The 14,835-nt window shown below is 39.7% G+C and overlaps 1 protein-coding gene across 1 annotated transcript; it reads right to left on the reverse strand.

Annotated features, from left to right (window-relative positions):
- Positions 1–811: 811 nt before the first annotated feature.
- LOC110923858 lies at positions 812–13,000 on the reverse strand. The gene is made up of 2 exons (XM_022167913.1): positions 11,885–13,000; positions 812–1,801 (listed from the first exon to the last, which is right to left on the reverse strand). Exons 1-2 carry the CDS (start codon positions 12,998–13,000, stop codon positions 812–814), a joined length of 2,106 nt encoding a protein of 701 aa, XP_022023605.1.
- Positions 13,001–14,835: the final 1,835 nt, after the last annotated feature.

A 14,835-nucleotide genomic window follows, 5' to 3' on the forward strand; every position in this document is an offset into this window, starting at 1 on the left:
AAGTTAAACATTTACCATCCCGCTATCAATTGGGATTAGGCTATTTTATGCGTTGGATTCTTGGGTTTGATCATAGTGTACGCCAAAATTGCATACTAGTAAATCACATATTATGAATCATGTTGGATTTGAGACTTTTATTCTATTATGCTATGTAAACAAACTTGTATACTCACTCTTTGCTTTTGCATTGAACTCTATTTTAATACATGTTGCAGGTTGTTATTGAAGTATGGATGATTGATGAAACAAGTTTAGGGTGGACTAGATACACACCTAGATTTATCTATCTTTTGTTTGTTATGTTATTTGTTGAAACAATGTTGTTATTTCCTTTTGAATTTTGTATGACATTAGTTTTGAAATGAAATTTGAATTTAATTAAATATTGTCACATAGTGTTATGACGTCTCTAGCAATCTATACACACTTCGTCTCATCCCGATGTTTCCGCCATCGGTTGGGGTGTGACAATTACCAATCTTTTTCCACAAGTGATCCCGAAAGACATCCCTGCACTTCATTAATCTTTTCCATCCCCATGTTGAACTGGGTTGAATCGGAATGTCCCAGAGACTACGACCACGAAGTCTATATAAAGACACCCATTTAGTCCATAACGAATCCCTGCCAGATACAATGCTATAAATGTGATAAGCCATCAGCGACTTGTTAACATCCGATATCCGTCTAATGCCTAAACCCCCTTCACTTTTTGGAAGACAAACCTCTCTCCATGGCACTTTTGCTCTCCCCTTCGAACCCATGCCCTGGCCCCAAAGAAAACTTTTCATCTTGCATTCCAATTCTTTTATGATACTAACCGGTAGAATAAAACTGAAGCCCAATAAACATGAATAGAGGATAGAACCGAAAGAATCAGCTGAAGTCTGCCCGCAAACGATAAAAACCTGTTTTTCCAGTCATTAATACGATTAGACATACGCTCCACCAAAACTTTACAATCTTTTATTAAAAGACGCGAGGCAAGCAACGGAACACCCAAGTATCTAATAGGAAGTTTCCTTTCATCAAATGGAACCAAACTCGAGATCCTTGTCCTCGTCAAAACCGGCACATTAAAATAAAAAATGGTACTTTTTGCATTGCTAGGCACTAAACCAGAAGCTTCCTCAAATTGTTTCAAGGAACGCATAACAACCTTTACCGAGCCAACATCACCTCTAGCAAATAAGAAAAGATCATCAGCAAAACAAACATTGATTATCATTTGCTTCTCACATTTATTATGAAACCTAAAAGATGAATCCAATTCAGCGGCTTTATTGAGAATCAACGTTAAGATTTCCATGACCATAGTGAACAAATATGGAGACATAGGGTCCCCCTGACGCAACCCCCGCTTCCCTTTGAAATACCCGTGAACATTACCGTTTACACTTATAGAGAATGAAGTAGTTGTGATACACTCCATAATCCATAAGATAAAACGCTGATTAAAGCCAAAACCATGCAATACATCCCGTAAAAATCTCCAGTCAACCGTATCGTAAGCTTTCTGAATGTCTACTTTCATAGCACATCTAGGCGGCCCACTTTGACGATGATAATTATGCATAAGTTCTTGAGTCAGCATTACATTATCCGAAATCCTCCTTCCTGGAACAAACGCCGATTGATTTTCACTTATAATGCCCTTTAAGCCTTCAAGAATCCTAGCCGTAAGAATCTTGCTAATGGCTTTATACACCACATTACAACACGATATCGGCCTATAATCAGTGACCACTTCCGGAGTAGTAACTTTGGTATGAGAGCTAAAAACGTGTGATTTATCTCCCTAAGTAATCTCCCCGATTCAAAAAAATCAATAATAGCGACTGTTACCTCATTTCCAACAATAGACCAGGATTTTTTAAAGAACTCTGACGTGTACCCATCCGGGCCCGGAGCCTTGTTTTCATTAATTGAGAAGACAGCCGCTTTTACTTCTTCCGGAGTGTGACAACTCGAATTTCCAAGATTTCTATTACGCATTTATTGCACGTTTATTGATTATTTAATTGTTTGCTTGCACAATTGGTTTGCTATGAAACTGTATACGTTTTGATACAATATAGTGTTTTGTGGTTGTGCATGATTATGTGTTACTTGTGGAAGATTTGTCAAATAATGGATTGTGGTGTTGAAACTGTAATAAATAATACTTAAGGGTGTTTAGAGTTGATAGTGAAACCTTAACAACACATAACCCTAATCCCCTTCCCTAATCATTCTCTAATCATTCACAAGAAACCAAAACACGTACTTTCACCTCCTCTAATCCTCTCTACAATCATCTCCTCATCCTTCTTGGTTTCACAAGTCTTTTGCATCAAGTTTGGTTGGTAATTCATCTAAGAATCGAATCAAGGTAATTGTTTAATCATTGTTTGTGATTAATTGTTGATTGTTTGGTTGATGTTAAAACCCTAGTTCTTCATGTGATAGGCTGTGGTTATTGATTTGATTCTGAAATTACTGAGATGATGATGATGATTAGTCGTATGCCTGATGGATCGTTTGTTATATGATAGTTATTGTAATCATCGATTTACTACTTATGATTTCTGTAATGTGATTTAGGGTTTTGGATTGTATGTAAACGTAACTGGTTCAATATAAGAACGTAACTGATATAAACTTGATCAATCGTATGTATGTTGCTTTAAGTCAGAGTTTTTGGATCCTCTTGTCTGAGTTTTTGAATGATACGCAAGGTCCGAAGATTTCTTTAAAGGTTTGTCTGAGTTTTATAATGAAAACATTAAGTCCGAGCTAAACGTGAAACATATAAGTCTGACTTTAAAACAAGGGATGTGGTCCGAATTTCTTTAATGTGAAACCCTAGTCCGACTTATATGCAATCAACACATTGTCAGAGTTTCTTTAAAACATTTGCTGGTCCGAGTTTGTTTAAGGGGGTGTTGTCCGAGTTTCCTGGCCCCCAAAACCTTGTCCGAGTTTGTAACTCTCTTCACAAGGTCCGAGTTTTGAAAGGCCTTCCTCAGGTCCGACTTTTTATATTAAAAACTTAATGGTCCGAGTTTATGTACTTATGTCCGAGTTTACCCACCCCCATGGTCCGAATTTTATGAAACTCCTTCATTAGTCCGACTTTTGAACCCCTCTTCCTCTTGAATTGGTCTGAGTTTGTGCTTAGGGGCTCTTGTCCGAACTTTTCATAAGGGTAGGACCCTGTCCGACCTTGGTGGTGATTTATTTGGAGCCATGAGTTGTATGCTATGTATTGTTAAGTCTGTTACATACGTATGTTATCTTGCTAACCACTAGCTCTGCTGAATAATGTTAAAATGTTAAGTATGTGTTAACACTGTGATGATAACGTCGTTATATGAGTTAACCGTTATATGGCCCTAATTTAACTCGGTTATGCATGTGATCTACGCAAAGTGCATTAACCCAGTTAAGTGCGGATGAAATGGTTAGATTAAATTGAGAAAACCCTTATGCGAAACGTGGATTCTGTACGAATGTGATTAACTGACGAATGATGCATGATATCGATTGTCAAACATGCCCTATGGTATTAGTTGCGTGTGAAACTTTACAAACTTGAACTGATTTATTGTACATGCAATCATTAGGACTTGACTGATTACTTGTGAGTGCATAACATAGCATACCGAGCAAACCAAGGTGAGTTCACACCCTTACTAAGGCATGGGATTCTCGGGGCTTGGGAATGTGTTTTAAAGGAATAAGGTTGAATAGATACGTACTGACACTATCACTAGACTACCATACCATCGTCCTCGGTTGTGCAGGACACATACGTGCAAACTACGTATAATTATACATACTACTATCCTCGGTTGTGAAGGATACTTATACATACTACTATCCTCGGTTGTGAAGGATACTTATACATACTACTATCCTCGGTTGTGAAGGATACTTATACATACTACTATCCTCGGTTGTGAAGGATACTTATACATACTACTATCCTCGGTTGTGAAGGATACTTATACATATTACTATCCTCGGTTGTGAAGGATACTTGTACAAAATTACTATCCTCGGATGTGAAGGATACTCACGTAAGACCTACGTGAACTTATACTTACTACTGTTCTCGGACTGGGAAGAACACATATGGTTACGAATAGTCTAGTGGATATACAACATGGGAAGCCCCCACCAATAGAACGTACTACCGGCCCAGTAGAGCCACATGTTACAAACGAACTTACTATTACACATTTACTTTCTGTGAACTCGCTCAACTAGTTGTTGATCCTCTGTTACATGCCTTGCAGGTCGTTAGATACATGGAGCTTGCACAGGGAGGAGCTGGTCGTTGTGGGCTTGGATCGTGATTATCTTGTTAAACACTTATGATACTTGATACTTTATTACGATGGGTTTTATTTATATGCTTCCGCTAAACAATGATAACTTACTTATGTTTTTGGAACACCTTTCATATGGATTGGGTTTGGTTTAATAGCAATTACTTTTACTATATATATTGTGCTATATGATTGGTGGCTTGATCCTGGTCAGTCACGCTCCCAAGCGGTGATACTCCGCAGGTGGATTTTGGGGGTGTGACAGATTGGTATCAGAGCCATTGGTTATAGAGAACTAGGTTTTAATATGGGAAAACGTTTTTATTAAAACCAGACTATAACCAGAACAGTGCTCTCAACGATCCACAACGACGCTTCGCTCCACGTGCAAGACTCGACATCCTAGGTAATAAGGTTTATGTTTATTGCCAACATGCTAGAATTGCATAGAACTTTGCTCGTAGTATGCTTACATTACTTTGCTCACTACTTGTTACTGCTTAAGAACACCTATGTGCCTACACTTTTCTGTCATCGCACTACTCGCGAACCATTCATACTTATGCTACCTTTACTGTTCGATCATGTCTGGACGTGTTAACATGACTCAAGCCCAGTTGACGGCTCTCATTATCGAACAAGTTGCTGCGGCGCTTGCAGCCGCACAAGCAGGAGGTATAACCTACTATTCCATACCTATCCTAGGATGTTAGATCCTACTCTTGTGACCCAACTCTCGCGCTTAACCATGACCTATCTTTCTCACGCAACGGGTCAGAACGCATAGCAACCTGTCTGCACATTCAAGAACTTCATGGACTGTCGTCCAAGCACATTCAGTGGCACAGAAGGAGCAGTGGGACTACTCCATTGGTTTGGGAAGCTCGAGTTAGTATTCGGGATGTGTGAATGCCCTGAGACTCGCAGGGTCAAGTACGCCACTGGTACTTTGGAAGAAATCGTGCTAATCTGGTGGAACGCGCAAGTACGGATACTAGGGTTGGCAGCTGCTAACGCCACCCCATGGAACGAATTCAAAGAACGCATTATAAGGGAATACTACACGCGTGATGACATCCACAAGTTGGGAGTGGAGCTCTACCATTGGAAAATGACGGGGTCAGAAATTGAAGCTTATACGAAACAGTCGAACGAACTGGTCATCTTGTGTCCAACCATGGTGGACCCTCCAAGCAAGCGTATCGAATTGTACCTCAAGGGTCTAGCCTCAGAGATTCAGAGCCATGATACATCGGCTAACCTCGACAATATCCAAGACATTCAGCGTCTTGCTCATCGCCTCACGGATCAGGCAGTGGAACAGAACAGGCTGCCTAGTGGTATCAGCGCTATTACTATCGCTACCACTTCTGCTACCCCCGCTACTCCTAGTGACAACAAGCGGAAATGGGATGGGTATTCCATCAAGGGTTCGGCTACCGTTCAGTCTCAAGCACAGCAGCAGCGCAAGAATAGTGATCACCAGAGCACAGCAGAAGCTAAGGATTCAGGAGTCCACGGCCTGCAAATCGGAATCGCCAGCAGCAACAGCAAGCAGAAATCCTGTGCAAAGAAAAGATTGTTCGCATTCCTCGTTTGGGTCAAGAACCTCTCGAAGTTCAAGGCGACAAGAGTGGTGCTATGGTTGGCATCACCTCTTTCTGGAAGGCTCAGAAATGTTTGCGGAAGGGCCACACCGCAATTTTGGCTCTCGTTACTGACGCATCAGCGAAAGAAAAGAAGTTGGAAGACCATCCAGTTGTACGCGACTTTCCTCAGGTGTATCCTAAAGATTTACCTGGTCTACCGCCTCATCGTCAGGACGAATTTCAAATCGAGCTCGCTCCAGGAGCAGCACCCATAGCTCGAGCACCGAATCGCTTAGCTCCACCAGAATCGGAAGAACTATCGACGCAGCTACAAGAAATCTTGGATAAGGGATCTGTCCGACCTATCTCTTCGCCTTGGGGAGCTACAAGAACTCTTGGATACCAATTATCTGTGAAAAAGAAGGATGGAACCTTCAGGATGTGAAATTGATTACCGCGAACTGAACAAGGTCACAGTGAAGAACCGTTATCCTCTTCCACGCATTGACGACTTATTCGACTAGTTGCAAGGGTCGAGTTACTACTCCAAGGTTGATCTAAGGTCTGGTTATCATCAGCTGAGAGTCCGGGATGAGGACGTCTCCAAGACAGCATTCAGAACTCACTGCAGCCATTACGAGTTCCTAGTCATGCCATTTGGGCTTACTAACGCGCCTGCAGTCTTCATGGATCTTATGAACAGGGTGTGCAAACCCTATCTTGACAAGTTCGTCATTGTCTTCATCGACGACATTCTGATCTACTCCAAGAGTCAGGAGGAACACGAGCAGCACTTACGCCTTATCTTGGAACTCCTTCGAAAGGAGCAATTGTACGCAAAGTTTTCTAAATGCGACTTCTGGTTTCGTGAAGTCCACTTCTTAGGCCATGTGGTGAACAGGGATGGGATTCATGTCGATCCATCCAAGGTAGATTCGATCAGGAACTGGCCTGCACCGCGTACACCGACAGAAATACGCCAATTCTTGGGTTTGGCGGGGTATTACAGGCGATTTATTAAAGACTTCTCCAAGATCGCGCAGCCGCTCACAATGTTGACACGGAAAGGTGTCACCTACCGTTGGGGAGATTCCCAAGAGACCGCTTTTCAGTACCTAAAGGATAGGCTTTGCAGTGCACCTATTCTCTCATTGCCGGAGGGCACAGATGACTTCGTGGTTTATTGTGACGCATCGATACACGGTCTTGGTTGCGTATTGATGCAACGGGATAAGGTTATTGCTTACGCTTCGCGGCAACTCAAGATTCATGAACGGAACTACACGACGCACGATTTAGAGCTGGGAGCTGTTGTTTTCGCGCTTAAGATATGGCGACACCACCTGTACGGTACCAGGTGCACGATTTACACCGATCACAGGAGTCTCGAGCATATTCTTAAGCAAAAGGATTTGAACATGCGTCAACGAAGATGGGTTGAACTACTGAACGACTACGAATGCGCCATCAAGTATCATCCAGGCAAGGCCAATGTTGTGGCCGACGCCCTCAGTCGAAAGGACACTCTACCTAGACGCGTGCGAGCTTTGCAGCTCACTATTCAGTCTGATCTTCCTGCACAAATACGAGATGCTCAGGTGGAAGCATTGAAACCGGAAAACGTAAAGGATGAAGCTTTGCGTGGCTCAAGGCAACGATTAGAACAAAGGGAAGACGTCGCCTACTATGTAACAGGACGTATTTGGGTCCCACTATACGGCGGTTTACGAGAACTTGTGATGGATGAAGCACACAAGTCTCGCTACTCGGTACATCCAGGGTCGGATAAAATGTACCACGACATTAGAACTACATATTGGTGGCCTAGCATGAAGGCCCACATTGCAACTTACGTCGGCAAATGTTTGACTTGTGCGAGAGTCAAGACAGAGTACCAGAAACCCTCAGACCTACTTCAGCAACCCAGGATACCGCAATGGAAATGGGAAGAAATTTCCATGGATTTTGTTACAGGCCTACTCAGATCCCAGCGTGGGAATGATACTATATGGGTGATCGTGGATCGACTCACCAAGTCTGCACACTTCCTGGCTATTAAGGAAACGGATAAGTTCTCCACTCTCGCAGTCAGCTATCTTAAAGAAGTTGTTTCGAGGCACGGGGTGCCCACCTCCATCATTTCGGATCGGGATGCACGATTCACGTCAGAACTATGGCCAGCGATGCACAAATCTTTCGGCTCACGGTTAGACATGAGCACAGCTTATCACCCTCAGACGGATGGGCAGTCTGAGCAAACGATCCAGACTCTTGAAGACATGCTTCGGGCATGTGTTATCGATTTCGGCAACGGCTGGGAAAAGCAGCTCCCTTTGGTGGAGTTTTCGTATAATAACAGTTACTACACCAGCATTCAAGCCGCTCCATTCGAGGCATTGTACGGACGTAAATGCCGGTCACCTCTCTGTTGGGCAGGGGTGGGGGATAGTTAGATTACAAGCCCAGAAATGGTAGTTGACGCTACAGAAAAGATTGCACAGATACGACAACGCATGGCGGTGGCTCGTGATCGTCAGAAAGCTTACGCAAACAAACGCAGAAAACCGCTCGAATTCCAAGTTGGGGATCGAGTGCTACTTAAAGTCTCACCCTGGAAGGGTGTGGTTCGATTGGTAAACGAGGCAAACTCAATCCACTGTATGTTGGACCATTCGAAATCACTGAAGGAATAGGCCCAGTAGCCTACAAGCTAAACCTACCAGCTGAACTCGGTGCAGTTCACAATGTATTTCACGTGTCGAATCTGAAGAAGTGCCTGTCAGATGAGACCCTCATAGTTCCTTTTAAGGAACTCACTATCGATGAGCGGTTGCAGTTCGTCGAGGAACCAATTGAAATCACGGACCGGGATGTTAAGGTCCTCAAAAGCAAGAGAATCCCTCTTGTTCGAGTTCGTTGGAACTCCCGACGTGGCCCAGAGTACACCTGGGAACGCGATGACCATATGACAGAAAAGTACCCCTAATTATTCGAAACCAATGCAACCACTACTGAGGCTGAAGCTACTACTACTGAATTTCGGAACGAAATTCCAAATCAACGGGGGGATGATGTGACACCCCAGGAAAACCAGTGAACAATACAACTTACCCTAGCTTCCTCAGCGAGTGCGTACCAAATTTCGGGACGAAATTTCTTTTAAGTTGGGGATAATGTGACAACTCGAATTTCCAAGATTTCTATTACGCATTTATTGCACGTTTATTGATTATTTAATTGTTTGCTTGCACAATTGGTTTGCTATGAAACTGTATACGTTTTGATACAATATAGTGTTTTGTGGTTGTGCATGATTATGTGTTACTTGTGGAAGATTTGTCAAATAATGGATTGTGGTGTTGAAACTGTAATAAATAATACTTAAGGGTGTTTAGAGTTGATAGTGAAACCTTAACAACACATAACCCTAATCCCCTTCCCTAATCATTCTCTAATCATTCACAAGAAACCAAAACACGTACTTTCACCTCCTCTAATCCTCTCTACAATCATCTCCTCATCCTTCTTGGTTTCACAAGTCTTTTGCATCAAGTTTGGTTGGTAATTCATCTAAGAATCGAATCAAGGTAATTGTTTAATCATTGTTTGTGATTAATTGTTGATTGTTTGGTTGATGTTAAAACCCTAGTTCTTCATGTGATAGGCTGTGGTTATTGATTTGATTCTGAAATTACTGAGATGATGATGATGATTAGTCGTATGCCTGATGGATCGTTTGTTATATGATAGTTATTGTAATCATCGATTTACTGCTTATGATTTCTGTAATGTGATTTAGGGTTTTGGATTGTATGTAAACGTAACTGGTTCAATATAAGAACGTAACTGATATAAACTTGATCAATCGTATGTATGCTGCTTTAAGTCAGAGTTTTTGGATCCTCTTGTCTGAGTTTTTGAATGATACGCAAGGTCCGAAGATTTCTTTAAAGGTTTGTCTGAGTTTTATAATGAAAACATTAAGTCCGATCTAAACATGAAACATATAAGTCTGACTTTTAAACAAGGGATGTGGTCCGAATTTCTTTAATGTGAAACCCTAGTCCGACTTATATGCAATCAACACATTGTCCGAGTTTGTTTAAGGGGGGTGTTGTCCGAGTTTCCTGGCCCCCAAAACCTTGTCCGAGTTTGTAACTCTCTTCACAAGGTCCGAGTTTTGAAAGGCCTTCCTCAGGTCCGACTTTTTATATTAAAAACTTAATGGTCCGAGTTTATGTACTTATGTCCGAGTTTACCCACCCCCATGGTCCGAATTTTATGAAACTCCTTCATTAGTCGGACTTTTGAACCCCTCTTCCTCTTGAATTGGTCCGAGTTTGTGCTTAGGGGCTCTTGTCCGAACTTTTCATAAGGGTAGGACCCTGTCCGACCTTGGTGGTGATTTATTTGGAGCCATGAGTTGTATGCTATGTATTGTTAAGTCTGTTACATACGTATGTTATCTTGCTAACCACTAGCTCTGCTGAATAATGTTAAAATGTTAAGTATGTGTTAACACTGTGATGATAACGTCGTTATATGAGTTAACCGTTATATGGCCCTAATTTAACTCGGTTATGCATGTGATCTACGCAAAGTGCATTAACCCAATTAAGTGCGGATGAAATGGTTAGATTAAATTGAGAAAACCCTTATGCGAAACGTGGATTCTGTACGAATGTGATTAACTGACGAATGATGCATGATATCGATTGTCAAACATGCCCTATGGTATTAATTGCGTGTGAAACTTTACAAACTTGAACTGATTTATTGTACATGCAATCATTAGGACTTGACTGATTACTTGTGAGTGCATAACATAGTATACCGAGCAAACCAAGGTGAGTTCACACCCTTACTAAGGCATGGGATTCCCGGGGCTTGGGAATGGGGTTTAAAGGAATAAGGTTGAATAGATACGTACTGACACTATTACTAGACTACCATACCATCGTCCTCGGTTGTGCAGGACACATACGTGCAAACTACGTATAATTATACATACTACTATCCTCGGTTGTGAAGGATACTTATACATACTACTATCCTCGGTTGTGAAGGATACTTATACATACTACTATCCTCGGTTGTGAAGGATACTTATACATACTACTATCCTCGGTTGTGAAGGATACTTATACATACTACTATCCTCGGTTGTGAAGGATACTTATACATATTACTATCCTCGGTTGTGAAGGATACTTGTACAAAATTACTATCCTCGGATGTGAAGGATACTCACGTAAGACCTACGTGAACTTATACTTACTACTGTTCTCGGATTGGAAGAACACATATGGTTACGAATAGTCTAGTGGATATACAACATGGGAAGCCCCCACCAATAGAACGTACTACCGGCCCAGTAGAGCCACATGTTACAAACGAACTTACTATTACACATTTACTTTCTGTGAACTCGCTCAACTAGTTGTTGATCCTCTGTTACATGCCTTGCAGGTCGTTAGATACATGGAGCTTGCACAGGGAGGAGCTGGTCGTTGTGGGCTTGGATCGTGATTATCTTGTTAAACACTTATGATACTTGATACTTTATTACGATGGGTTTTATTTATACGCTTCCGCTAAACAATGATAACTTACTTATGTTTTTGGAACACCTTTCATATGGATTGGGTTTGGTTTAATAGCAATTACTTTTACTATATATATTGTTCTATATGATTGGTGGCTTGATCCTGGTCAGTCACGCTCCCAAGCGGTGATACTCCGCAGGTGGATTTTGGGGGTGTGACACGGAGTCACTTGTCTACACATATATTCCGCCTCAGAAGGGTTAATAGTAGCCGAGAATATGTCTCGATCGACTCGGTTTGCCATGCTCCCATCCGAACCCAAAAAATTTCTAAAGTGATTGACTAGCGCCGTTGAAACTTCATTCCCTTCATACACATTTCCAGAGATATCTTTAATAACATTTATTTTATTAACATGATTACGACATTTTACCACATTGTGAAAAAACGTTGTATTCAAATCTCCAGCTTCAAGCCATTTTTGTTTAGCCTTCTGTTTTAAAAACCTCTCTTCATCTAACGTAGCCTCCAAGTATTTCTTCACACAAATCGACTCAGCTTCTTTAATTTTTAAGTTGAAAGGATCCGCATCCAATATACTCTGCAATGACTCCATTTCCGCTTTCAATTCAGTCACCTTTTTATGAATGTTACCTTGTTTCATGAGAAGCAGTCGTAAAGGATGTTTCAGCCCTCTTAGCTTCTTGACTACAAGAAACATCGGAACCCCCATAACCTCCATAGCCCATCCATTCGTAACCACATCCAAAAACTCCTTCTTATGAGCCAACAAGTTAGTAAACTTGAATGGCTTAGGTTTATTCTTTTCGGCCTCAATAATTTTAAGCAAAGCTGGAGAATGATCCGAGATTCCATTAGGCAAGAACACCCCACAAGCATCCACAAACCTATCCACAAAACTGACATTCACCAAAATTCTGTCCAATTTCTTTCTAATTCCAATCCCCTTCTTTGGGCACTGACTCCAAGTGTAATGCATGCCATGAGCTCGAACGTCAAATACTTCAAGATAATTAACACATTCAATAAAATCCTTCATAGCACTATTCACATTCGATGACCCCATACACGTATCATCTAAATTCAGCCCAACATTAAAATCCCCCATGATCACCCACGGGTTCAACTGAGCCGGTCCTTTATGCATTTTCAGCGACTCCCATAGTTGTTTCCTTTCTTTTTCATTATTACTAGCATAAACAAAAGAGACATTTACCATAGCATTGTCTTTTTTGAACCGGACTTGTACATGAACAACTTGATTAGTAGCGTGCAGAACTACTAACTCTACATTATCCACATTGCATCCAACAATAACTCGCGTACCTTTATCACACAAAGTACCATTCGATGTCCAATCCCAATTATTAAACACCTTTTTACACACCTTTTCCAAATTAGCAACCTGAACATGAGATTCCAATATCGCTAAAACTTGCAAGCTATTATCCCTTACAAATTTTTGAACCTCCTTTTGTTTGAGGGTGTGGTTCAAACCCCTCACATTCCAAGCCGCAACACTATCCATTAATAACCTCCTGATCAGGTGTGCTTGCACCTGTATTATTTAAGTTACCTGGATTTGGATCATCCATGAAATTGTATCCTCCCACCTTCGAACTCAATCTAACCTCATCATTCTCGGATCCCCATTCATCCCCCATATCATTCAAAGCATCCATGTAATTTGAATTTGTATTGTTCACTTGTAAATATATATTTTACTTCCAAAAATATATATTTGTATATGTAATATGTGAAGATCAATAAGTGTTAAAAATAAACTTATTTTTAACTTATCCAAAAAATGAGACTTATATTATTGTCCAAAAATAAATATAAGTAATTTGTTAAATAATATTTTCAATATTTTTGTGCAAGTATACTTAGAGAAGTATACTTGTATTTTTTTGTAAATACTTGTATATTTTACATTATTTGTCAAAAATCAATTCTTTGATTTTTAATACTTTCCGGAATTATATTTCTTAAAAATAACATTTTTTTAAGATTAGCTTGATATATATATATATATATATAGGTAAAGTGTACTGTACAATATTGCTTATCGTACATTACGTACGCTTCAATCTCAGCCGTCAGATCATCTTCCCGCATTTTAAAATCGCATGTTGTTTTTTTTATAACAATTTCGCATGTGATAATTTTTTATGAATTCACATGTTTTTTTTGTACCAATTTCGCATGTGATAATTTTGATGAAATAGCATGTTGTTTTTTTATAACAATTTCGCATGTGATAATTTTTGATGAATTCGCATGTTGTTTTTTTGTACCAATTTCGCATGTGACAATTTTGATGAAATAGCATGTTGTTTTTTGTAGCAATTTCGCATGTGGTAATTTTGATGAAATCGCATGTTAAAAAACCAACATGCGAAATTGTTACAAAAAAACAACATGCGAATTCAATGCGGGAAGATGATCGGACGGCTGAGATTGTAGCGTACATAATGTACGATAAGAGCATTTGTACGTTAACCTAACCCTATATATATATATACACACACTTTGTTGTGCTTGTTATAAAATACATATTTATTTTTGTCATTTTCCGATTTTGTATGATTTCCATTACTTGGTAGTAATTATATATATAGGGGAAGGTTCATTTGAGAAGAAATTTTAATTGATAAGAAAAAGAACAAAGGGTAATTTTGTAAAACATTAAATAGTTTTTTCACTTATCTCATTTATTATTATTTTACTAATTAATTAGTCATAAAGACTATTATCCTCCACACTAACTTTTTTTGCCTACACACATCAAAAGTTATCCCACATATTTCGAAATTCATCCTACATGTTGAAATTTATCCTTCACAATTCGTAATTTATCTTACACAACTCGTAATTTATCCTACACTTTAAATTATTTTATTTTATTTCTTTTGAAAATATATATTTTAAAGATAAGTTATAAAAAATTTAATGTAGTTAGCTATTAAAAAGGAAGACTACACATTAATGACCTATGTTGATTTACCAATGTACCCTTACAGTAATATTAAATACTTATCTTAAATGAAGTAAAATAAAACATTCTTATTGGTTGAAATTTCTTCTTTTTTCTTCTTACAAAAAATTTCTTCTGATTTGAACTCTCCACTATATATATAGAAAACCCACTTTAATTTAGAAAACCCGGGAAACTCAAAACTCCCGATGTTTTTTTTTCTTGAAAAAAATTACACATGTTATATACATGTTTTTAAGGGTTTTGGGCAAAAAAAATCAAAAAAGCGCCGAGTAGATATTTAAAAAAAAAATAAACAAGTTTTGGTATAACACATGTTACAAATATGTCAGATGAATGTAACATGTGTTACACCAAAACTTGTT

Source organism: Helianthus annuus, chromosome 6 (genome assembly GCF_002127325.2).
Source record: "Helianthus annuus cultivar XRQ/B chromosome 6, HanXRQr2.0-SUNRISE, whole genome shotgun sequence".
In the NCBI taxonomy this organism is placed as follows: domain Eukaryota; kingdom Viridiplantae; phylum Streptophyta; class Magnoliopsida; order Asterales; family Asteraceae; genus Helianthus; species Helianthus annuus.

Excerpts from the sequence above, each read along its gene's own strand:
- LOC110923858 (XM_022167913.1), bottom strand. The coding sequence starts at position 13,000 with ATGGATAGTGTTGCGGCTTGGAATGTGAGGGGTTTGAACCACACCCTC. Across the intron at positions 1,802-11,884 it reads CAACGTTTTTTCACAATGTG|GGAGATAAATCACACGTTTT; the intron begins GTAAAATGTCGT and ends GAGATTACTTAG.